Source organism: Eschscholzia californica, unplaced genomic scaffold (assembly GCF_041429995.1).
Source record: "Eschscholzia californica isolate CP2 unplaced genomic scaffold, dmEscCali1.0.p SCAF_3, whole genome shotgun sequence".
NCBI classification, from domain to species: Eukaryota; Viridiplantae; Streptophyta; class Magnoliopsida; order Ranunculales; family Papaveraceae; genus Eschscholzia; species Eschscholzia californica.
The window spans coordinates 63409655-63433582 of NW_028238420.1; the positions used below are offsets into that span (position 1 = coordinate 63409655).

At 37.2% G+C, this 23928-nt stretch overlaps 5 protein-coding genes across 6 annotated transcripts; 1 reads left to right on the forward strand and 4 right to left on the reverse strand.

Moving 5' to 3' along the window:
• Nucleotides 1-1089: 1089 nt before the first annotated feature.
• Nucleotides 1090-1671, reverse strand: LOC147553157 (uncharacterized). The gene has a single exon (XM_086668686.1). It carries the CDS (start codon nt 1669-1671, stop codon nt 1090-1092), a length of 582 nt encoding a protein of 193 aa, XP_086524812.1.
• Nucleotides 1672-2974: 1303 nt separating this feature from the next.
• On the reverse strand, nt 2975-4636 carry LOC147553158 (uncharacterized). The gene is made up of 3 exons (XM_086669736.1): nt 4397-4636; nt 4171-4306; nt 2975-3874 (listed from the first exon to the last, which is right to left on the reverse strand). The coding sequence occupies exon 3, from the start codon at nt 3859-3861 to the stop codon at nt 3127-3129; it is 735 nt and encodes a 244-aa protein (XP_086525862.1). The 5' UTR covers nt 3862-3874; nt 4171-4306; nt 4397-4636; the 3' UTR covers nt 2975-3126.
• Nucleotides 4637-9429: 4793 nt separating this feature from the next.
• On the reverse strand, nt 9430-12329 carry LOC147553159 (putative F-box protein At1g32420). 2 transcript variants are annotated; one of them, XR_015238655.1, is made up of 2 exons: nt 10139-12318; nt 9430-9710 (listed from the first exon to the last, which is right to left on the reverse strand). XR_015238655.1 is itself a non-coding variant. In XM_086671914.1 (2 exons), the coding sequence occupies exons 1-2, from the start codon at nt 12213-12215 to the stop codon at nt 9705-9707; spliced, it is 1416 nt and encodes a 471-aa protein (XP_086528040.1). In that variant the 5' UTR covers nt 12216-12329; the 3' UTR covers nt 9430-9704. The 2 variants fall into 2 exon arrangements, 1 of the variants encoding a protein (XP_086528040.1); XM_086671914.1 differs by having other exon boundaries at nt 10806-12329.
• Nucleotides 12330-16849: 4520 nt separating this feature from the next.
• Nucleotides 16850-18942, reverse strand: LOC147553160 (uncharacterized). Its single transcript, XM_086671096.1, has 3 exons — nt 18884-18942; nt 18591-18655; nt 16850-17764 (listed from the first exon to the last, which is right to left on the reverse strand). The coding sequence occupies exon 3, from the start codon at nt 17751-17753 to the stop codon at nt 17016-17018; it is 738 nt and encodes a 245-aa protein (XP_086527222.1). The 5' UTR covers nt 17754-17764; nt 18591-18655; nt 18884-18942; the 3' UTR covers nt 16850-17015.
• A 1903-nt stretch (nt 18943-20845) lies between these two features.
• On the forward strand, nt 20846-23206 carry LOC147553161 (pectate lyase-like). Its single transcript, XM_086670219.1, has 4 exons — nt 20846-21204; nt 21384-22035; nt 22462-22704; nt 22787-23206. The coding sequence occupies exons 1-4, from the start codon at nt 21014-21016 to the stop codon at nt 23009-23011; spliced, it is 1311 nt and encodes a 436-aa protein (XP_086526345.1). The 5' UTR covers nt 20846-21013; the 3' UTR covers nt 23012-23206.
• The last annotated feature ends 722 nt before the right edge of the window (nt 23207-23928 follow it).

Here is a 23928-nt window from a genome sequence, read left to right on the forward strand (position 1 = left end):
TCAACAGGCGAAGAAACTCGTTTTTAGGCTAATTTATAGTGTTGGATTATTTTTCTTTTTCTTATGGTAGAGAAAATGGGTCATCTGAATACTGGGATATGATTTTTATTCATACTGGGTTTCCGCCGCGTTTTATGGACGCGACAGATCCCTCTTGACTTCGCCGGTAAATCACTAACAGGAAAAATTTCTTTGTTGTTTTTTTTTAATAAATTTTTTTTGTTGTTGAGAGAGAGAAAGCATGTGTAGAGAAAGAATTTGGAGAGGAAATGAGAGAATTTCAATTTTAAGTCAGATATTTAGGCGGATGAGAGCGAAATCAGGAAGATATGAGAGAGTGAGTTAGTTATTTCCACCTCTCCAACATTTTCTACGGCAAAGTTGAGAAAATTGGTAGCTTCCAAAATGTAATCCGTGGGAAAAAGAAAATAGGGAAAAAAATATGTGGGTAATAGTTATTCTAAATAATTTTGGTTGATTTACATAGATACCATTATTTTTTTTATTCTATTTACATAAAAAAAAAAGTTATACCATCGGCTGGATGTGTTCCCAACAAAATCTTTAAAATAAAATGTACGGTCATACTTATCTCCTAGATAACCGACTGAGCTGTTTTAATAGTTATATTTATTCATGTAGAGGCACAAGATATTTTATAAACAACCATATGTACCTTGTTTTATGAAACTAGGCACTAGCCTATCTTTAATAACTTTGAATCTATAGGTTTTAGTGAGCTTTATCAATAACCACTTGACCCATAATACATACAGGAGTTTCGATCAGTTCCTCATTAGGTACCGAATTCGAGTTAAAGACTGACTGCGCTAACAGGTGCGCTACTTGATTCGCTTCTCAAACACAATATGAAAAAGTACAATTATGAAGTTTTGATGTTTCATTCTTGATCTCCATTAAAATTGCTCGAATCTTCCATGGTATTTTGTCTTCCATTGCTTGGCAAGCTTCAATAACACATAGAGCATCTCCCTCCACTAAACACTGATATTGGTGTAAATCTGACGCTATCCTTGTAGCTAGTCTTGCTGCTTTTGCTTCCGCTTCCATAGCCGATTAAGCTATTGTTTAATTTGTTAGTGCCATTACAAATTCTCCCATTGCATTCCTACATACTGCAAGAGCTGCCTTCCCATCTTTATACGCCGCATCAAAATTAATTTTCAAAGTCTCACTCGATGGTGGATTCCATGTCCGAGGGGTGCCCCTTCGAACTTCTTCCTCAAGATTTGATTCCTTCGTAGCTTTCAAGTACTCTTGTGAAATAGATACAAAACTATTTATAATTGCGTAGCTATCCGGAGTTGTACCCTCAAATTCACACTTATTCCTCGCTTTCCACAAGTACCATAGCACATATAATCGTAGTGCAATAGTCTCATCTTCCTCATCTTCTTCGAACCAACTGTACACTATATTGCTAATTCGGGAATCACCTTCTAGTCTCAAATTTAATGGGTGGTTCATCCAAGTTTCTCTAGCTAACCTACATCGTCGGAAGATATGGTCAATGTCCTCCTCTTTCATATTACACACCGAGCATATCGTTGAAGCTCGATAGTTGAAACGAAGTGCTCTCTTCGAAGAGCATCCTGTAATAACCTCCATATGAACATTTTCACTCTTGGGACAAGATCTACTTTGGTCCATATTTTCCTTCAAGACATTCCATTGGGCAGTTCCATATTTTTTGATGAAGATGGTACCTCTCTGACTAAGGAATTGTAAAGGGATTTTGAAGTGAATTCTCCCTTTTCTGTGTATACCCACTTAAGTTTATCTTCAATTTTCCTGTCTCCTAATGAAATTTGCATGATCGCTCTAGCCGATAGTGAGTCAAAGGTTCCCCCAATAAGAGTCTTGTTCCACTTGCCATTAATATCAAATAAGCCCCGAACCAAGAAGAGGTTATTTATTACTGTAATCGCTATGTTTTTTCCTGGTTTAAAACCATGAAGTGTTGGTATCCATGGGTCATCCCATAATTTGATAGTTGCTCCATTACCAATCGAATAACACAAACCTTCTTTGACGGTTCCTCTCATCTCCAACATGCTTCTCCAAGTTGCGGTACTTGACGCTTTCTGATCGTAGCTCCAAAAATTATTGCTCTTAAGATACTTAGCTCTCAACAACCTCACCCACATTGCCTCCGGTTCCGAGATAAATCTCCATATCAACTTTCCCACCATTGTTCTGTTCACTAATCCCATTTTCCGAATGCCTAAGCCACCATCTGTTAGATTTGATTGTAATTTCTCCCAATTCAAATAATGCATCTTAGGTTTATCGGAATTATGACCCCACCAAAAATTTCGCTGACTTCTTTCAATCTTCTCGATAACCCCTTTAGGTGCTATATTGCTCGAGAGAAAAAAATATAGAAATCGATGATAGTTCACTTTTGAGAAGTGTCGTTCTACTCGCATGTATCTCACCCATCACCTGATCACCCTCTTCGTGTGTAAAATTAAAGATGGAGTTGAATTTGAAAATGCTAACGAATCATAATCTTTATTTTTTTTAGTATGGGTAAAACTACGTAACTATGGTGATGGTAGAGGATACTAAGATAATGTCTCTTTCTTTCTGTTTTTCTTGTTCAGAAAGTCCTACCCTTGAAATCAGCTTTAATTCATTCACGAATGGGTGTGACTATACTACCAAGCATAATTATACCAAAACATATGGAACCAAAGTGAGGCCAAATTTGAGTACAAGTGAAGTCCCCTAATGAATACAACTTTAATTACATTCTGGAGAAGATAATTTAAATACAAATACAAAGCCAACAAAAATCCGAAGTTTTGTAGCCAAAACATTATAAAAAGTGCACCTTTTGCATCAACAAACTTCAGTAGTATTTGCTAAGGGGCATAGTAGGTCAGTCCATACTTATATCAGGTTGACTTAGAAAGAAAAAAGCCATGACCAAATAACATGAAAGATAGTAGATTGAACTAGCATTTACTTTAGTCATTCATGAAAAGAAAAGCCAGGGTATAGTACATTAATAACAACTCAAAAACCATACTCTGTGAAAAACAATTTGGTAATCAAAACATATTAAAACTTTCAAGAAATTTTCTGTAACTTGTGTCGGCCCTACATGTATTTGTGATAGTCTTCAGTGAAATATAACTCGTATGCCTGTTGTTTAGCACTTTGTTCTGAGAAGGTGATAATCTGATGCAGTTTTGCTTTTCTATGTATAAGATCTTCTACCTGTTCAAGCAAGTTATTGTTCCAAAGTTCCAGCTCTTTGTTATGATCCGTGATCTCTTTAGCTTCATTCTCCTTAGCTGTTACCAGATCATTAAGTAACTTGTTTTCATGTTCCAAACCTGCAGATTCTTCTGTTGTTGCTGCTTTAACTTGTTCTTTCAGAGGTTTAATTTCTTCAGTTGCTTTAACATGTTCTTTCAGAGGTTTAATTTCTTCAGCTGCTTCATTAATGGCAATATCGTCTGATGTCGATCTGTTTTTAGACTTCAATCTTTTCAGTGCATCAGCCAAGCTCTTGTTCTTATGTACCAATTCTTCTATCTTGTCTTTCAAGACTAAATGGGGTTCAAATGGAGTCCAATGAGTTTCATTCACAAAGTTGTACATCTCTTCGTCGATTTCATTGAATTGTTTACCCATTTTTTCTTTCATATCCGCTACACTGTTGGTTAAATCGGTAAATGGAGCCCTTGTATTTGTTTTGTTCTTCTTCTTCTTGTACGAGCGAAGATTGGGGTTAACATAATTCATCTCGAACTCTTCTTTTTTGAGCAATTCCATTTCTTTTTCGAATCTCTCAACAAGAGTATTGAATTTGTTTATATCGCTCCCCATTTCTATCAAAAATCTGCAGAAAAGAGATGAATTTTATCACACTTAGACAGCAAACACCATTAAATCTATACAGGGTATATCTAATAAACAAATTCCATGGGTACCAATACCACAACTATCACTAACAAAAATATGGATTTTTAACCAAAAAAATCATTACAAAGATTCCATCAATAACTACTTAAGAGTTCTTTTCTTAAAATAAGGGTTTCCACCAATTTATTATCAAAGATTCCATCAATAACTACAAAGATTCCATCAATAAACCCTAATTAATTATCAATTGTAAGAAATTGAAATTGAAGTTACCTAATTGATCGATTGTAGTAAGCTTAACCTTGAGATGATTTCGTAATCGAGATAAGGAAGAAAGTTCTTGACCTTCCAATTAAAGATTCTAGAGAGACAAACAAAGACTGACGTTCTTGATCGTTCCTTTTTAGTTCTGAGATTGTGAGAAACCCTCATTAATCATCTAATCGTAAGAAATTGAAATTAAGTAAAGAGTAATTATGATCGATTGTTGTAAGCTTACACTTGAGATGATCTTCACATAAATCGAATACTTGGAGCCTTTCCTCCAGTGGATTTGCGAGCGGTTTGTTTCGTACGAGACATGAAGTTGAAATCGAGATCTAAGACGAGAAATTAGGGTTTCTGTTGAGACGAAGGAACTGCGAGAGAAAAACTTGAGAGGGCGGTTTGAAAGCTATGAGTTTCTTGAAGTTTAATTTGTATTCAACTTCTCAAATCAATAGTGAATTACAACTAAGACAAACTCTCTTTATATAAGTAGAGAGATTAAAAGGAAAATTAGTTATAGAGAGAGAAAAACTAAAAACAGACTTAACAACTAATTAGAGTTTTTAGTTAAGAAAGTAAATGCTATATACGCCCACATTGGGTGCCTCTTCTCTTTATCATTTGGAGTGCTCTTCTTTATGTATACGAGTGCTGATATCAGTGGTCGTTACTTAGGTAGTTAACTTCATCTTCTCCACTTCTCGTCTCTCCGTTCTGCTTCTATACTCTCTTTCTCTTACGCGGTTGTTTTTACATAAATCGAATACATTCATCTCTTATATAGAAACATAAGACTATTAGAGATGGAGTTTTAGCGAGAGAGAGAGAGTGCGATAGTTAGAGAGAGAGTGAGAGTTCAGTTACCTAAAACAGATTAATAGTTTTTTTTGTTGAAATAAAAACAGATTAATAGTTAGTTAGCTAAGGTTGTGTTTGTTTTTTTTTGTTTGTGTCTGAATCTGAATTCACTGAATTGAATTCGCTCAATCTGAATTCACTGAATCTGAATTCATTCAATTATTTCAAGAATGAGATGTTTGTTTTTTAAATCTGAATGACATTTCAAGAATGAGATGTTTGTTTTTTAAATCTGAATGACTAAGGCTGAATTACAATATTGACACTTATACCATTAATTAGTATTTTTGAAAAAAAAAAAAACCTATTTTCACTTCTCCACATGAGTGAATAAAAACCAAAAAAGCCCTAAGCCATTCAGATTAGGGTTTTGTTTTTTTTCTTCCATAGGAAGCTTTTCCCTCTCTCTCTCTCTCTCTAAGAGCAAGTCTAGTGAGGTTGGGCGGCAAAAAATTCAATTTTTTTGCCTCAGCCCCACCCTCCAATCACAGTCGGCAGGGGCGGAACCCCAGGCGACTGAAGGTCCCCAACATGACCGTTGGGGATGATCTTGGCCGTTGGAAAAAATCCAACGGCTAAGATCTTCTCATATTCTTTTTTTCGTTTTTTAATGTAATCAGTTTTAATTTTTTTTTTTTTCAACTCTAAAAACAACTTTCACATTAATAATTAAAATACATTGAACAAAAGTGTCGGTCGCCGAATAATTTTTCAACCTTGGAAAAGAAATATTATTTCGAAAATAGTTAAAACACGTGTTTTGTATATACACAAAACCACACACGTTTCTCGCACACCAACAAAAACGCCACACGCATTTCCCACATAAATAAATTTTCGGCCTCAAGAGAGGCTGGGGTTGGAGCTGAATTTTTGGGGATGAGATGAGGCTGAAAATTTTGAGTGAAAAAATAGTTTTTTCGGCCTAAGACAGACTGCCATTGGAGTTGCTATAACAACCGAAAGTTAGCAAAGGTGAGGATCCGAAAGTCCAACCCACAGCGCGAGTCAGCGGGGTAGAAGAAAGCCATTAACCGACCTAACCCTTGCCAGATCCGACGAGTGCTTGAATGAGATGAGTAAAAGTCTCTCTCAATAACTGAAGGTAAACCTTGGTGTGCGTTGTGGTGGTGGTTCTCGTGTTGTGTGGCGGTGGTGCTCGTGTTATGTGATGGTGTTCGTGTTATGTGATGGTGTTCGTGTTATGTGATGGTGCTCGTGTTATGTGGTGGTGGTGATGCACGTGTTATGTGATGATGGTCGGATTTGTTTAGGTCGTGGTTGTGGTGGTGGTGGTTTGGTTTGTGATGGTGGTGGTCTGACTTTGTGATGGTGGTGGTCTGACTTTGTGATGGTGGAATGGTCTGACTTTCTGATGGTGGTGGTGATGTGGTCTGTGATGATGATGGTGGTCGTGTCTCTGGTAGTGGTGATGTTTCTGATGGTGGTGGTGGCGATGGTAGCCTGAATATGAGACTTGAGATTTTTCTAATGACGGGGGTATAAGTGTGTCATGTGACACATTTCAGACTTGTTTTGAAGTCTGAAAATATGTGAGTTTTTCTTTCAGCCAATTCAGACCAGATTTCAATTCAGATAGAGTTACAGATTTATGTAAATTAAAAAACAAACATCTGAAATCCGGATTGACACCCAATTCAGATTTCAGATCTGAAAAAAATAAAAAAACAAATAACACCTAAAAGGCTAAAACAGATTAACTAACTAATACCCCACACATGAAGAAGTGCCCCATTGTATCTGACTTCTGGCCCATGTAACCAAACTCAATTGTTGTAGCATTATTGCCCGTAGAGAAGGTAGGTAAATCAGTTATCTTCATCTTATACTTCAGCTAACTTTGACCTTCTTTTTTCATTACTCTTACAACTCCCCTCAAACAAATGTTTCGAAGAAGGAAAAAACATGATTTTGCTCCTAAAGTTATCAAAGGCAGAGAATAAAACTCCCTTCGTAAGAATATCAGCTAAGTTGTCCTCAGAAGCAACAAACTTGATAGAAAAAGTTTTATTCAAGACCAAATCTCGAATAAATGAAAATCTATTTCAATATGCTTTGTTCTTGCGTGAAATACTGGATGAAGCCAAGTACTTTGCTCCCATATTATCACACAATAGAACAATAGGCTTCTTCCCTGTAATATAAAGTTCTTTCAGCAAATAGGAAATCTATAGCAATTCAGACGTAACAAGAGATAGAGCTCTATACTGAGCCTCTGTGGAAGATCTTGAGACTGTAAGTTGCTTCTTAGAAGACAAACAAACTAAAGAATCTCCAAGAAAGATATAGTAACCACTAGTGGACCTACTGGTGTCAGGACAACCTCCTCAATCTGAGTCTGAAAAACTGGATAATGTAGAGACATCTCCTAGTTGAATCACAATACCAACACCAACGATACCCTTAGACCATGTTTGGCGCGCCAGAATGGAATGTGATTCCTGAGAATCGCATTCCCTCAACGCGATTCCTGGGACTCGGATTACTTTAGTTTGATGTTTGGTTTGACCAGGAATAGGATTTCAATTCCTGATAGATTTCTAACTTGGTGTTTGGTTTGTATAGGAATACGATTGTTAATTTTTGTAAAAGTCTTGTTATATTCTTTTACTTCAAGTACATAAATTATATGTCAACTTTGTTATGTAATTTAATCAGTATTATCTATCAAAATTTGTTGATATAAGTTACTAACGTAATACACTAATTTTAGTAATATCAAAAAACTTATTTAAAATAAATAAAGGTCTCGTCTAATTTCTTTTTAAACGTTATGGAATCGATTAGAATGAAAAAAAAAACTAGAGATAGGGAAAAAACTAGAGAGAGTAACATTCGAGCGAGAGAGAAATGCTACGATGGTGACTGAAATCCTAAGGGTGAAAACTTATATTTCCGCTGCGTCCACTCGACCTGTTTTTTCCAATAGATTGTTTGCAAGACATTTTGAAGGTGTTAAAGCACTTGAAACATATGACAAGGAAGGCAAAATCAATAATAGTGTGGGTCTTCATGGGGTCGGACCAACTCTTGGAAAGTACTTGGAAGGAAGCTTCTAATTGTCTGTCTTGAAAGTTTTCACAATTCCAGGATTTCGAGGCATTATTGCATACTACTTATGAGTTATGACCGTTCTAAATGTCGTTTTTATTTGCAGCTCTTATGATGGTGAGATTGTAATCGATGACCCACAGTGGAAGCTTGATCTTAGGAAGCCAAAATTACCAAACGGAGAGTGCCCTGCTGGATTTACTGGCTTATCGTACACCAAATGGGACATGGTCTTCGGGAGACTTTATTCTGACGTCTTTTACCCAATCAAAATTGCTACTTGCCCGTCCTTGAATACGTTATGGGGCTCTATCTCTAGACAGTGGGATGATTAAGAACTCTGGTTTATTTATCTTGGTAATAGGTAAGAATCATGTCCATTAACTAAATATATGTCTACTTTTGCCTTGTTCTAGGGTTTTCTTCTTTTTGACACCGCATTACCTTGTTTATCTGATTTAAGGAAAGAGGTAGATGTGAGATTTGGGGTTAGCTCTAAATCATCGAATCTGCCTCCTGAGATAATGCAAGCTGAGAACAAACTGAAATTTACGAGATGGGAAAAGGAAAGGATAGTCGAGGATATGCAGAGATAATAATTGTTATTGAACCAAGTAAGAATCAGCTTTGAGGCGAAAAAACAAGAATTTGTCAAGTTCCTTGCTGAAAGCTCGACGTATGCGGCTTCGGTACTGGTTTTCTTATATCACTTTTACGATATATGATAGGATCCTACATGGAGATAACTCAACAGCTGACTATCTTTTTGGCCTATGTAATGGACAACAATAAGGAAGCCGAAACACAACACCAAGATGAGGTCTTGGTTAACATTGGCACCAAGATGAGGTCTTAACATTGGACAGGACTTTACATGATGAAGAAATGAACTGAGAAACCTCTGGGTGCTTGTTTGATTTTCTTCGATTCATTGGTAGACAACCATTGATTTGGCTTATAATAAATTATGTGTCACTATGGAATATCCGGGGAAGCATCTGGAGCTTGCCCTGTGGAGATGATAGCCAGAGTTTTCTAATATGACAACTGTTATACTATTATGGAAGTTGCAAGTTTCAACTCTTCTCTCTCAGCCCAATTTAGTTATGTAGATAATGGGGAGATGGTGATTTGGTGCTGGTGCTGGTGGTGGTGGGGATATGGCGTTTGTGTACTTCCCTTAGAAACCTGATCCTAGGAGTTTGCGGAAAAGACTAAACATGCTGAAAGCCTGCAATCCTACCGAACTCTGACAATTAACCTCTTCTTAAACTCAAACAAATTATAAGATTATCTTGAGGTGGATGACAATAAAAGAGGAACACATATAAGAAGTTGGAAGACAGAATATCCTCTATGTGGTTCAAAACATTACAACATCTCTTCTAGTTTCGATAGCGAAAATAAAACGAAAGAAGTCCTAATTTCAGCTTCTAACTTAGTTTCTCCATACAGACTTATAAGCTCCAAGTTTCATACAAAAGGTTTATCATAAAAGAATCCCACCAACATCCAATATCTTTATCTTTACCTTGTCTCCATCTTCTTGATAACTTCTTCTATTCCCGGTACAGCTTTACTGAAGGAAGAACATTGTTCTGCTGCCAAGCTTATACCTAAGATGATAAAACAAGATAAACATTAGAATCATCCATAGAATTCTAGTTCCTATACAGGTAGAAACAGCAAGGTGTTGCAGTATTCAAACAACAGGAACACATTAGCCCCTATTAGATTGGGAAGGTTTCATAATTTCGAGTCTTTCAACCCAAGAAAGTTTAAACATATTGAAGCAGAGAAAGAAACCACGCCAAACCGAATGGGTTGAACCACCCCATTTTGGACAATCATGTGAAGGTCGGCAAATGATTAGTGGAAAAGAAAAGGAGAAACAAATCCAAAACTATCTTATGAAATCAGACAGATATCATGTCAAATTACAAATTGATTGTTTTAAGAACATCTACACAGTAAAATGAGTAAGCCAGATGGTGCCGTGTAAATTGCTTAAGTTCCACAATTCCATGTTAGGTAGAACTGTTACCTGTAAACTTTTAGGTTCCCTCTTGTGTAAACAGAATGTGTAAGAAATGTGAAAAAAGGTCAAGACAGAAACAAGACAGCAGAATCATGCATCCTTCTCTCCAACTCTCTGGTTATTTTAGGTCGACAAACAATAGCACTTGTGGAATTGCGAAGAAAGCAAGCCCTGTTATCTTTGTATTATAAAAGAGATCCTACACCTACACCTACACGGTAAGTCAGGTAATGCTTATCAGAGTGTTTATGGACACATGATAATCCTCAAACAAAACCACGGAACGGACTCGGAAATCATCTAAAGCCATAAACATAGGTGCTGATAATCACATGTTTTGCAAATTGCATATTAGGTCTCGATTAGTATTAGACATATATAACAGTTTAATGAAGTCTTAAATGATTAGCTTTTGCTCAAATATTTCATTGATGTGTGTATTATCTTTCATTGTGGCTACCAGGCGAACCATATAGAAACTACTGTTTCATTCCAGTCTAAAGCTATAAGGTTGCCTAATATTGCATACATTTTGAACTAAAAGCGATAAAAACAAGGACAAGTTCTTTAAATATATACAAAATAGGTAAGAATCTATAGTTAGAGAAACAAGTATTTGTAATTTCCGAAAAAGCGTGACTACAAATCCGAAATAGGGCAAGTAATTGGTTACCTTTAAAAGACTTCCAAAATATGTTGTAAATAAAGCCCAAGAAATATATTGAGTCGGAATGGATGGGGGGATCCCTCTGACTTCAAACGTGGTCATCTCATTTTTCCTCCAATCCAAAGAATCAAAGGAGACATTCTGCTTTTCCTTCATCTTCTTAATCTCTTTAGATGCATCAAGTATTTTTCCAGGATCTTCATAAAAATAGCTTTTTATTATTATGTGATCGGATATTGCATGAAGCTTGACACAAACGGAATCAAGCCAAGTAAAAGGCAATTTGATAGTAATATCAGACCAGTGGAGGGACTCAGGCGTTGTCGTATTCAATTTTTTTTCATCGTCATATATCCACAGTTTCACAATGTCCATATTCACTTTGATTTGAATAGCTACCTGTCCACCCACTTCTAGTAAATCAACATTTGGGTCTTCACATTTACAGTCATCTAGTATGAAACCAGGGACAGGAATAGTTCTAAACTTCTCATTTCCGACATCAAATGCAACTATAAACACAATACGATGATCATTACCACTCCACCTATGACCATGGCGAAGTTTACGCCCGCTCCAATAAATAGAACCATTCACATAAACAGAGGGATTGACCATTAGATGCGGTGGGTCGTCAATCCTTCTCCATCCAACGCTGCCTCCTATCGTTATTATTTCACAGACTTGGTCAAATTCATGTTCCTTCGGTGACCATTTGTTCCACATGCAAACTAATTTATATTTATCGTTGGCATCGTGCCCGAATTGATACATCGGTCGGTATAAACATGGGTTTCTAGGAGTTTTGTAACTTTGTTCCATGAGTAATGGGGGACTGGGGAGTTTTGTTTCTTGACGAGTATTAATATTGTATAATCGGATAATATGGTTCAAATAATCTCTATCATGTATGGAAGTATGTATTTCAACAAAACAAATCAACCCATTAATTGAATTTGTTGTTATATCAGCACGAAATGTTATGGTACTTATGGATTGAATAGTTGATATGGTGAGGTCTAAATTGACAGGGGCTGTCAATATTTCAGGATGGGGCCAAATTGGCTTCATTTTTGGTGGTTGAACTAGGATAAACAGGCTAGGGTTTCGTGATTTTGATCGGGTAAGGTGTACATCGATAAAATTTTGATCGTTTCCAATAACAGAATTCCATCCTTTGCAAACGGATTTGAAACGTAGAAGAGACTTAACTGGTAATCTAGTGAGTATCTCATTTATTACTAATTCTCTATCAATAACAATACCAGAATTACCACTAATAAAATTAGCAGGAGGTTTTGGAAAATGATCACCTCTGTTGCTTTTCTTCTTTCTCTTCTTGAATTTGATGATGTTGTTGATGATGAAATTAAGAGTAAATTTAACAGGAAAGGAAAATCGAGGGGTCTTCTTCATCTTGATTCTTGCCTTCTTGGGGGTGGGTGGGGGGGGGGGGGGGGGGGGGGGGGGGACTGTGGAAGGAAGCTAGGGTTTCGTAGTGAAGAAGCTGGTCACGGTTGGTTTTAATAGGAAAAAGACCTAATTTATATCGTGGTTTGATTTTGTAGGATGAGTTGTTATCGGCAGCCGCTTCGTTGTTTCGGGCAACCGAACTATTTGGTGGGTACTAGTAATGCAGATGCTTTCGGTGGAACGGGGTTGGCCAATGACTCAGTTTGGTTGGGATGTCAAGTACACAAACTCTCGCAGTCTCGCTGCGTATAATTTTTCGAGTCTCTTTCCAAATGGATTAGTTTGGGTTGGGTCGTGCCACGTAAATGGAGATACTAAACGGGATATGCCGGGCCATTTCTTGCCGACCAAGTCCTGAGAAAGCACCCCAAGGGCCGGCTAGGAAACAAATGAAAAGAAAAGAAACATAAACGGGTCGTTTCTTGATCATTTGAGTCCATCTTGTGTCGAGTTTGACAAATGACTTTCCGAAATGTTGAATTCGTAACCTTTTTTTTTCTTTTTTTGAATAATATGATTGAATTGATTAAAAGAAAAGGGGAACATTACACTCGGCTAAAAGCCAAGGAAGAAACAGAAAAAAGCAACAAAAAAACAGCCAAAAGGAAAACTAAAGGCAGCACACCACTCGCCACACGCCACACGAGACCTCGGAAGCACTCGAGGGCGATCCATTAAAGAGATCACAAAAAACTGTCCCAAGACTCAACCATGCTATGGAACGTAAAAGTTCTGGCCCACCCGTAAGATCTGCTCCAGTGGTAAATAAGGCATTTAGCCGCGAAAAAGATTTGCTCTATCGAACGGGTTTTATCTCTGAAAATTCCATCATTTCTAGCACTCCAAATTGCCCAAAGAATGGCTTCGGGGATGATGTTGAGAATGGCTTTCTTATGTTTACTTCCTTTGATCCCTTTCCAAGTCAACAGGAGATCCGAAATTGAATTGGGGAAGGTCCAGACTATCCCCACACTAATCAAGAACTTGTTCCACACGCTCCTAGAAGTGTCACACAGGAGGAAAAGATGCGAGCATGATTCCTCATCGTTCCCGCATAGACCACAGCGATTTGGTGAGATGAAGCCCCTTTTCCTCAAATTGTCCATAGTGGGAATTCTATCCCAAAGGACTGCCCACAAGAACACGCTCACTCTCGTGGGGATGTTTCTTCTCCAAATATCTTTAAAGATCGGGTTAGTCCCCCTGCCATTACATGTCAATAAGCTGAAAAGAGACTTCACTGATAACTCTTCCTTCTCAGGATTCGGATTGGAGATCCAAATCCTAGAATCTGGTTGTTGAACTCGTAACTTAGTTTAAGTACTTGTGTCTCTGCAGTTTCTCTTACAAGGTAAAGTGAGAAACAACTTACCCGTTTTCAAAAAACTCTAAAGGAAAGCAGAGTATTTCATGTGCTTGCCTTGGAAAGGGTAGTCGAAATGTTCAGAGATCGCCCGGAGGACTTCTATACAGACAGAGATGGAACAATCTACAATTCGTAACGAGCTTCGCTTTTCTACTTACTGTATACTCTGATTATCTTGTCACTCTGCTGGTAAAAAAAAGCGTCTAGTGTCCTACGGGCAATGCTTCTCCATCCGAGCTTTTTGATTTCGCCAATTCTCAGGCAATTCATTACTAAATTACTTAGACTAAAGATTTGTCAGACTATCAACTGAATCCTTCGTGACAATCTTTTGTTTGAGGTGGACTACATACTTGGAGATAACCGTAGAGCGACGAGTTATATGGTTGAGTATGGGACTAATTAACCACAACAAGTTCACCATCGATCGAGCTTCTTCAATCGTCTTTTATAAAGTCGATATATCATTTGTTACTTGTTGAGGAGGTTATGCTACATGGTATACCCGTATAGAAAGTGACCCCAATGATCTTGCTAGGGCAATCGTTGGCGGACCTGATGCTTACGATGATTTTGTCGACGAACGAGAAAACTACGAGCAAATGGAGCCCGCTACATATAATAATGCTCCTCTAGTTGAGTGGTTGGGGTTCTAGCTAGACTTAATGGTGGTCATGGTGGATATAAACAACTTCTACCAGGTAAACTCATCTTACTTTGCTTCTGCCTCACCACAAAAACCGACTCCAATCCTAGAACGAAAACGGACTCCTGCCCCAGGTGATCTATCATACTATAATCTAGGCTCACATGTTCAATCAAACAATAAAGGATAAAATAGTGTCATATTACTCTAGCTTCGGACTTGGGATGGTTTGCTTTGATTTTTCTTTCTTCCATTAGAGAGAAGCATGAGCAATTAATTCTCACCACCTACTTGACCCCACCATATAACAGTTCCTACACATTTCCACCATGGCTTAAGTCTCTATATGTTGGTAAAAGCTTCGAGTACTCTCGGTCTCTAGTTATAACTTGGCCCCTACTAGATAAAACAAGATAAACATTAGAATCATCCATAGAATTCTAGTTCCTATACAGGTAGAAACAGCAAGGAGTTGCAGTATTCAAACAATAGGAACACATTAGCCCCTACTACATTGGGAAGGTTTCATAATTTCGAGTCTTTCAACCCAAGAAAGTTTAAATCGTATTGAAGCAGAGAAAGAAACCACGCCAAAGCGAATGGGTTGAACCACCCCATTTTGAACAATCATGTGAAGGTCGGCACCACACCAAAGGCATCCAAAGAATCTCTTGATGGTGATACCATCTTGAATCACTTGAAAAGACAAGTTAGGTTAGATCGAAAATCTTTGATAGATTTGTACATGGAATTACATGAAGAACGAAATGCTTCTGCAGTTGCGGCGAACCAAGCAATGATAACTCGACTACAAACAGAGTAGGCGGCGATAGAGATGGAAGCTTTACAATATCTAAGAATGATGGAGGAACAGGTCGAATATGATCAACAAGCTTTACAAGCAGTGAAAGAACAACTTAACAAGAGAGAGGAGGATATAAAAATCTTAGAGGAAGAACTCGAGACTTATAGACAAAGATTTGAATATGAAGGACTCAATGCAGATGATTCCCAAGATTTTAACCCGCACGAGCTAGTCTCGTCCGAATGTGGTAGTTGTCAACCAATTCTTGATGAAGAAGTTGAGAAACCCGAATGAGCATTTGAAGAAACCGAGTCTTCTCAATTAGAGAACAGGTCAACAACAGTCGAAGAACTTACAATAGATGAAAATGAAAGAAATCATCTTTTGGAACGATTAAGAACTTAAATGAAAACCAATTCGTCACCAAATCCTGAGGTTGAATCAGAGCTAGAGAGCTCTAATATTATGAAAGATGAGAATCTAGGTAATTTGTTAGAAGTTCTATTGAAGTCACAGATTTTGATATCAATGAAAACATTAACAAAGAAATTTCTTATGTGAGAGATTGGAAGCTCTTGAAATCGACAAAGAATTTTTAAAACATGCTGCAACGTCAATACAAAAGGGCCATGAACGAATACAACTACTCAAGGAGGTAGCTCAACATCTAAGGGAGCTTCGGCACAGAGAAAAGAGACCGTTGGAAGTTCTCGCAGCTTGAGGTCGTCTCACCTTGCTCGTTTTAATTCTACTTACTCTCTTGGTATTCCTATTCTCGCGTTATCCCCATCGACGAGAAAATAAATAAATAAAACCCGTAATTTTCTTTGTTATAATTTGTATTGCTTTCAATTTTCAGGGTGTACACACATTTTTCTTCGCTTTAATGGACAACGAAGATCATTGTGACATTGAACTTCCCTATACTAATTCTTGCTTGATGCTTTCGTAGAGTTAAGAGGCAATTGTTTCTTGGACTGGTTCAAGTTTAGACGGCTTAAAAAGGAAGAACTAAGTATTTACGAAATCACCTATATTTCTTTAGGTTTATGACTTTTTGTGTTCCTTTTTCTGGATGTAACGGAAAGCTCGAAACTATATACAGTCTATACTGTTACATTCTACTTTCAATGTAGGTTTCTTCAACTAATGTACTCGCCGTCTTTGGCAAAAAAAATTTAAGGATTCTTTCTCTTTCTTTTTAGTTCCTTTTTTATTCCTTCTTTCCATTTTAGAGCAAGCATCCTTAGTTCCTCTTTGTTTTTTAATGATCTGAATTTTGAAATCTGAATACAATCTATGTGTACTTTTAATTGTCTGCCAATCTTTTACCTTTGTTTTTTTACTGAACTGGTTTGGTGCACTAAAGACTGTAACGACGTTTTTCTCCTGAAAGTTTTTTAAAATACAATTTTGGACAAAATCGTGATTCATGAATCAAGCAAAGAAAAGAGAATCAAGGCGAAATTCTAGAGGACTAGTTCATGAAGTCCTAAGTTCACTGACCTGAGACCAATTGAAACCTTCCATTACTAGCTGATGGGCTCTGGCGATGAGGGTGAGCCTATTTGTATGGTTAAATTGAGCAGCAGTATCTTGTTCAAATGTGTAGCTGGCCCCACGAGGTGAAATCCCCCACCCACATCGGTCCTCTGGGTCGGACCATAAGAGGTCGCACATTGGTCCTTCATGTGGAACCTGCTCTCTCAGCCCAAAAAAATTAGACCTGATTCTCTATAAGGCCTGTAAGAGGTAGATAGTCAATAAGGTGAACATGAAAAACAGTAATTTCAGATACCCATTGTTATACTGGTGAACATGAAAAACAGTAATGTAGAACACAAATACACAAGCAAGAGAGAGCATCTTGATCAGTTCACTCCTCCTATTCTGATCTCTATAGACCTCACTATCTTACAATTCTACTCAAATATTATCTACCATCTCATCCGAACTTCTTTTCTTTCTTGTGGTGATTGGGAGACTTGTATCTACTTCTATCACCTTATCGTGCGAAGCCTTTACCACAGATGTGTTTTGTCGAAAAGATTGTTCCCATGCTGGGATGGAAAAAAACATCACTGAAAAGTTATCTTCTATCAACTCTCGAACCTGTTTACGCAAGCTTGCGTTCGTACTTTTCAGCTCTGAGTTTTGATACTTTAACTCTCTAACTTCCTCTGTCATATCTAGCAACTGATCTTCCAATGACTCATTCAAGCTTTTCATTGATTCCATTTCATTCTTCAGAGAAACAGAATTTTTCTGTACTTTTTCACCAAAAAGAAAGGGATTCTTCTGAACTGAAATGTTTCTGTAATTCAGATGTTGAAATCCTTTTGATGCTTCTTTCGTGCCATCATTCTCTAGCTCTTTCTCCAGTTCAATCTGCAACTTCAGATTCTCATCTCTCAAACTCTCAAACTTATATTTCAAGTTTGAAAGGGTTTGATTGGTGAATGGGAGGTCATTGTTTACAACATTTCGAGTTATGAATGTGTCTCTTTTTCTCGTGGTCCTGAGGAACTCTTCATATAGCTTATCAATTGTTTGCAACTTTTCATGTAGTTGAATGATGGAAGCACTACTAGATATTCCCCAATAAATTGCCTGGATTCTAGCCGCTCGTTCGTTGGTGTTTTCTTTCTTCTTCCTTTTCTCCATTTTTGAAAAATCTGCATAGAGCATAATTAGTTCAATACGAATTCATTCCAAAAATAATCACTAAAGAGATAGTTATATATCATTCCAAAAATAAGACTCTTAAAGAATACAAAACAATTAGAGAGATATACATGAATATGAACAACCATTTACGCGTGAAAGTAGTATTTACAAAATTTGTTGCCCTGAGAACAGAATTTGGTTTCAAATACACCTATAATTATCTACAAAATTTCAACACACAAATGCTAAAACACGTGGATTTCTTTACAAGCTTAAGAAAATAACTGCAAATTGTTTTAATGTGCCGAAGAAGAAAGAGAGAGAGTTTATCGCACAGAAATTAGTCCAATACGAATCCATTTGCTAATTAGTTCAATATGAATTCATTGCAGACACTAAAGTTGTACCGGGGGTTACTTTATGAGAAAACAACTCATAAGAAAGACCAAAATACAAAAGAAGTCCGTTACGAAAAACTCTCAAACTAAAAGAGATAAACATAGATGTATTTCACACCGTATAAAAAGATATCCCTCGGAATTGTATAACCCGTAGTATGAAAGCAAGCATAGCATGAATTTCAACCATACACCACTGTGAATATAAAACCTTAAAGTTCTTCTAGTTCAGAATCAATTTGTTTTCTTCCTGGAGAACAAAAACCTAAAGTTCTTTGATCCAACAATCATAAACAACCCCTAAATTTTTTGGAATTAAACAAATTCTCAACTACAAAGAGTTCATGCTAATAAGTAATAAGGAAATAAAATAAGATATTAACATCACAATAATCACTAAGAAGAATATAACCCTAAGAAATTGACAAAAACTTACCCTCAAGAAGATGAGAGATCCAATAAAACCCTGAAGTTTCAGATGAGAGAGTGTGTACGAGTTCCCTGCAAAGAAGTTGAAGCAAGATAAGGAGGAAGATCAATAAGACTATAAGAGAGACCTAACTCTGAAGAAGAACATAGTGAAAAAAAACCCTAAGATAAGAGAGAGAGAGAGAGAGAGAGAGAGAGAGGGGGGGGAGATTGCCCTAAAATTGAAACCAAGATCATAAAATTGTATCGATTCTACTTAAAGAAAATACAGAAGATTCAACTTGGTTCTTGATTACATACCTAATGTGGGAGTGGTGGAAAGATGAATGTTGTGAAATCGATTGCCCTAAAGTTAATTCACCTCACTGGAACCACCAAGATCATAAAATTGAAATCGATTCTACTCAAAGAAAATACAGAAGATTCAACTTGGTTCTTAATTACATACCTAATGTGGGAGTGTTTGAAAGATGAATGCTGTGAAATCGATTGCCCTAAGTTACTTCACCTCACTGGAACCACCAAGATCATAAAATTGAAATCGATTCTACTCAAAGAAAATACAGAAGATTCAACTTGGTTCTTAATTACATACCTAATGTGGGAGTGGTGGAAAGATAAACGATTAGGTATTCAATCTCTATGCAACTCCTTCGTCTAATTCTTTGTTGCAGGTGGATAACTGGTTAACCCCTAGTCAAATCAATTCTCGTTAAGAAAATAACGAACTTATTACAAGGGTTTATATACAGTGATTATTTATTCTATGCTACACAAGTGGACAAATAAACATCCAGCTCTAACTAACTTAACAACTCAAAAGAGTTCTCACCCAGTAAAACGGCTGCAGCTAACAATGGTCCAGCGCAACTCTGATTTTTAGCACTTATCCGGCGGTCACCACTGGGCTTAAGATTTTCGAGTCTAATCCGTCCCAATCCGGAAAAAAAAAACTCGCTGGCGTCCGAGGCCCACCGATTCCCAACCCCTAGGCGTGATAGATGGATAACTGTTTTAATTGACATTGTTAAAGGGAGGGCAAAGTCGATCACAAATTAGTTCACCAGAGATCAACAAATATATAATGCGTAATTTTACTTTTTTTGTTTTTTTGAGAAATCAACTACGATTTACGTTAGTAGTTACAAGACATGGATACATCATGAAAATGTAACAAGCACGATAACCGCCTAAGATATAACAAGGGGAAAAGGCAAAATCCAAAAGTCGACGTTTTGGATAAATAAGAATGATTTTCGGGGTGTAAACTTTTGAATGGAAGTTGTGAAATTTTGAAGATTTTTCGAGGAAATTTTTTTTTTTTCTAATATTTAACGATACCCCCTCACCACTTTTTTGGAAATGATTCTTGTAGTTGAATTTTAGTGCATCCCCATGTTTTCTACTTAAAAGTACAAAAATAACCTTACACCCACTCTATTTTCTTTTTTTCCTCTCATATCACTATGGTCGATGTGACACTCTTTCGGGTTTCTCATGAATTTTTCTATCTAATTTTAAGTTCACGACTGACATAATATATTTTAACTTCGGTAATTCCAAATATGTTTTTTTATCTAATTTACAAATTTAATTAATAATTTATTTTCTAACTTCTTAATATTTCATCCAAATCATAATTTCGATTTAAATTTCTATTCTTTGAATGTATTACAATTAATAGAAAGAACAACATATACCAGGAGGTCTTTTTGGAATTGGTTACATTTGGAAACGTCAATTTGACGTAAAATTAATAACAAATGAAAAGTTAAAAGTTTTTATTAGAATTTGTGATTTTTATTTCGAATTTTTGTGATTCATTAGTTTTAAATTTTCGAGTTGGTAAATTAGAAAAAGGATGGACGAGAAACAAACAAGGTATGAAGAATGAAGATACATCGGCAAAGCATATCATCGAAGAGGTATAAGAGATCGAAGAAAAAAAATATAGATAAAACAATTTGAAGATATTTTTATACCATGTAAAAAAGAGAATTCCACTAAAAAGAAGTTGTTGTCCCAAATTGGACACTAGGAAACATCAATGAGACCTCCACCTAAAACTTAAGTTTCCAAATCTCAATTAATACAAGTCTTGTCATTTTTTGTTAAAGTGTGCTAATATAACACCAACCAAATCCACAAAGGATTGAATGTTTCAACCTTGTTAAACTTGTACGAACCAAATACACTTTCCATAAATAGTGCAATAACTACCAACCGTTAACTCTCAAATCTCTCTCTCTAAAAGTCTTATTTAAAGGTGAAGGAAATAGATGATGTTCTCTACCCAAACAGACCGAGAAAGTATGACCATTTGTGTCTAATAAGTTATTCATCTTTTTGGTCTGTTTGGGTCTCTTACTATTGTTCATGATTTAGAAAGTATCTCACCCATAAAATCAAGAAAAGCAATAACTTTTAGCCATGAATTCGAACTTACTAATTTTCTTCTTTTTCTTCTCATTCGCGGTAATCATCCCGACTTTACATGCCAACATTGGTCATTTCGATGAGGTATGGAAAAAGCGAGCCGATGAAGCTATGAAGGCTAACATGGAAGCTTATCATCCAAATCCCTTTGAAGTTACCACCCATTTCAACAAAAATGTACACAAGTATGTCCCTCCTTTATTCTCTTCGTTTTCTTGGTAAAAGTTAATTTCAACATTTCTTTTGTTTCGTCGGCCTTAGCCTCTTATATATATATATATATGTATATTATGTTTGTGTGTGTGTGAGAGAGATTACATATTGAGAGATGAATACTTAACAGTTGTATTGGTTGGTGGTTCAGGGCCTTAAAGGGGACCAACTCCACAAGAAGAAGCTTGCACAAGTTTAATGGTCCATGTTTAGCTACCAACCCGATAGATCGGTGCTGGAGGTGTCGGGCGGATTGGGCTACAGACCGAAAGAGACTAGCAACCTGTGCCCTAGGTTTCGGCCGGAACGCTATGGGTGGGAAAATGGGGAGATACTACGTCGTGATCGACTCATCTGATAATGACTTGGTGAACCCTAAACCAGGAACACTTAGACATGCAGTAATTCAAAAGGAGCCATTGTGGATCATATTTGCAAGAAGTATGGTTATTAGGTTAAATGAAGAGCTAATTGTGACAAGCGACAAAACCATTGATGGTCGTGGAGCTAATGTTCATATCGCCCACGGAGCAGGCATAACCATACAGTTTGTGAAGAATGTGATTGTTCATGGCTTACATATTCATGACATTAATGCAGGATCTGGTGGTTTAATTAGAGATTCAGTAGATCATTATGGATTTAGAACACGTAGTGATGGAGATGGAATTTCTATCTTCGGATCATCGAACATTTGGATCGATCATATATCTATGTCTAACTGTAAGGATGGATTAGTAGATATCATCATGGCTTCAACTGCTATTACCATCTCCAACAACCACATGACCGACCATAACGAGGTAATTAATACGTATTTAACTACCATTTATTGCAAAAGCTCCTACTTCATAGAAACATAGTAACAATGACCACTACTATAATAAGGTTTCATGTCGATTAGGCTCATGTTGAGGTTATAGCTGTTGACTGTTAACATACGTGAAAACACCAAGATGTTGTCCTTCAGCATTTCCTGTTCTAGAGAGGGACATTCAGGTGAATACTAGATCCATCGTACTCGACAGGCTTGTAGCTGCAGTACCAACGTTAGCAACTTCGTTAATAGCTCAAACAGTTAGAAAGAGAAAAACTACTGATCTCTACTACTATAATAGGGTTTAACGTAGATTAGGGTCATTTTGAAGTTCTGGATACACCTTTAAAAGCTCCAACAATGTATATAACAAGCATATCTAGGGTTTAATGTCGATGATAATGTTATGCAGGTGATGTTGTTTGGTGGAAGTAACAGCTATACTAATGATACAATAATGCAAATCACAGTAGCATTTAACCACTTCGGGCAAGGATTAGTGCAGAGGATGCCAAGGTGTAGATACGGTTTTGTCCATGTCGTTAACAATGATTACACTCACTGGCTTATGTATGCAATTGGTGGTAGTCAAAAACCTACTATTATCAGCCAGGGCAACCGGTTTATTGCTCCCCCTGACTTGAACGCCAAAGAGGTAAGAACATTAACTACCTTCCTCGTGCATTCTTTCGCCTACAAACAAGGACATATAACATATATGGTGATGGTGGGTGCAGGTGACAAAGAGGGATTATGCAATGGAGAGCGAGTGGAAGCAGTGGACATGGAGATCACAAGGAGATCTGATGATGAACGGTGCATTCTTTGTTGAGTCGGGTAACCCTAATCCAGTGTTGCCGTACACAAAGCAAGAAATGATCAGTTATAAGTCTGGGACTTTTGTGACCAGACTTACACGCTTCGCCGGAGCCCTTAATTGCCAGATTGGCAGACCATGCTAGGGTACTAATGTTGGAGCACAACACAGGCATGCTTGGAGAAGACACGGTCAAACAAAGATGTGAATGGACATGAACGTAAAGGAAAGGTGTTACAGGGATCGGGAGGATCGGGAACTAGGTTAGAAGAATGAGGTTGTTTTAAGGTTTATTTCTGTTATGTTCTACACATTTAGTATACATTTCGTGTTCTCTCTCTCTCTCTCTCTCTCACCCTCTCTCTATCTCTCTCTCTTTAGACTCAAGTTTCGTAATCTTTCTTGCACTACCACAAAAACACCTCTTCCAAAAAGGACTGAAGGATAATCATTTGAACTAGCATGCTTTCACTAGTAAGATATTATTTGGGCGACATTCATGAAACAATTCCATAATGCAAGTTTTAATTCGGAAATGAAAACATAAGTGAAAGCATCTGCAACTCAGGAAACTACTTCACCTGGTTGTGACTTGCAGTTGACAGACAGCTAGCTCCTCGACACCCACGGAAAAAAGAGCTGCAAAGCTAGAACTGTATAAGACGACAATTGACGAGAGCTCGGTTTTGCTCCAACATCTTTAACGCATAGTCCAGCTCTTTAAAACATCTGCAAACATTAAAAAAAGATATATTTTGTATGTATAGTTTTGTATGCTGTCATCCAAAAAAAAGCATCCCAAATATACTTACTTTAAACCTGGGTTGCCTTACCATTTCTCCCCACACTAATGATGAATTAGTTCCTTCAACCATCGCCAGCCCCTGCATGATCGAGTGCTCGAGCTCATTGTCCTCCAAGACTGACCTAATCTCATTGTGCTCGAGCTCATTGTCCTCCAAGACTGACAGTTCAGCGCATAGCTCAGGCCAACATCATTATATAAACACGAGTTCTACGGATAATGCTAGTGGATGACCCACCAATTCATTTGCCATCACA

What these genes read in the sequence shown, in the direction of transcription:
- LOC147553157 (XM_086668686.1), bottom strand. Translation starts at nt 1,671, where the DNA reads ATGGACCAAAGTAGATCTTGTCCCAAGAGTGAAAATGTTCATATGGAG.
- LOC147553158 (XM_086669736.1), bottom strand. Translation starts at nt 3,861, where the DNA reads ATGGGGAGCGATATAAACAAATTCAATACTCTTGTTGAGAGATTCGAA.
- LOC147553159 (XM_086671914.1), bottom strand. Translation starts at nt 12,215, where the DNA reads ATGAAGAAGACCCCTCGATTTTCCTTTCCTGTTAAATTTACTCTTAAT.
- LOC147553160 (XM_086671096.1), bottom strand. Translation starts at nt 17,753, where the DNA reads ATGGAGAAAAGGAAGAAGAAAGAAAACACCAACGAACGAGCGGCTAGA.
- LOC147553161 (XM_086670219.1), top strand. Translation starts at nt 21,014, where the DNA reads ATGAATTCGAACTTACTAATTTTCTTCTTTTTCTTCTCATTCGCGGTA. An exon ending in TTCAACAAAAATGTACACAA is followed by an intron (nt 21,205 to 21,383) that starts GTATGTCCCTCC and finishes TTGGTGGTTCAG; the next exon opens with GGCCTTAAAGGGGACCAACT. An exon ending in CTGACTTGAACGCCAAAGAG is followed by an intron (nt 22,705 to 22,786) that starts GTAAGAACATTA and finishes TGGTGGGTGCAG; the next exon opens with GTGACAAAGAGGGATTATGC.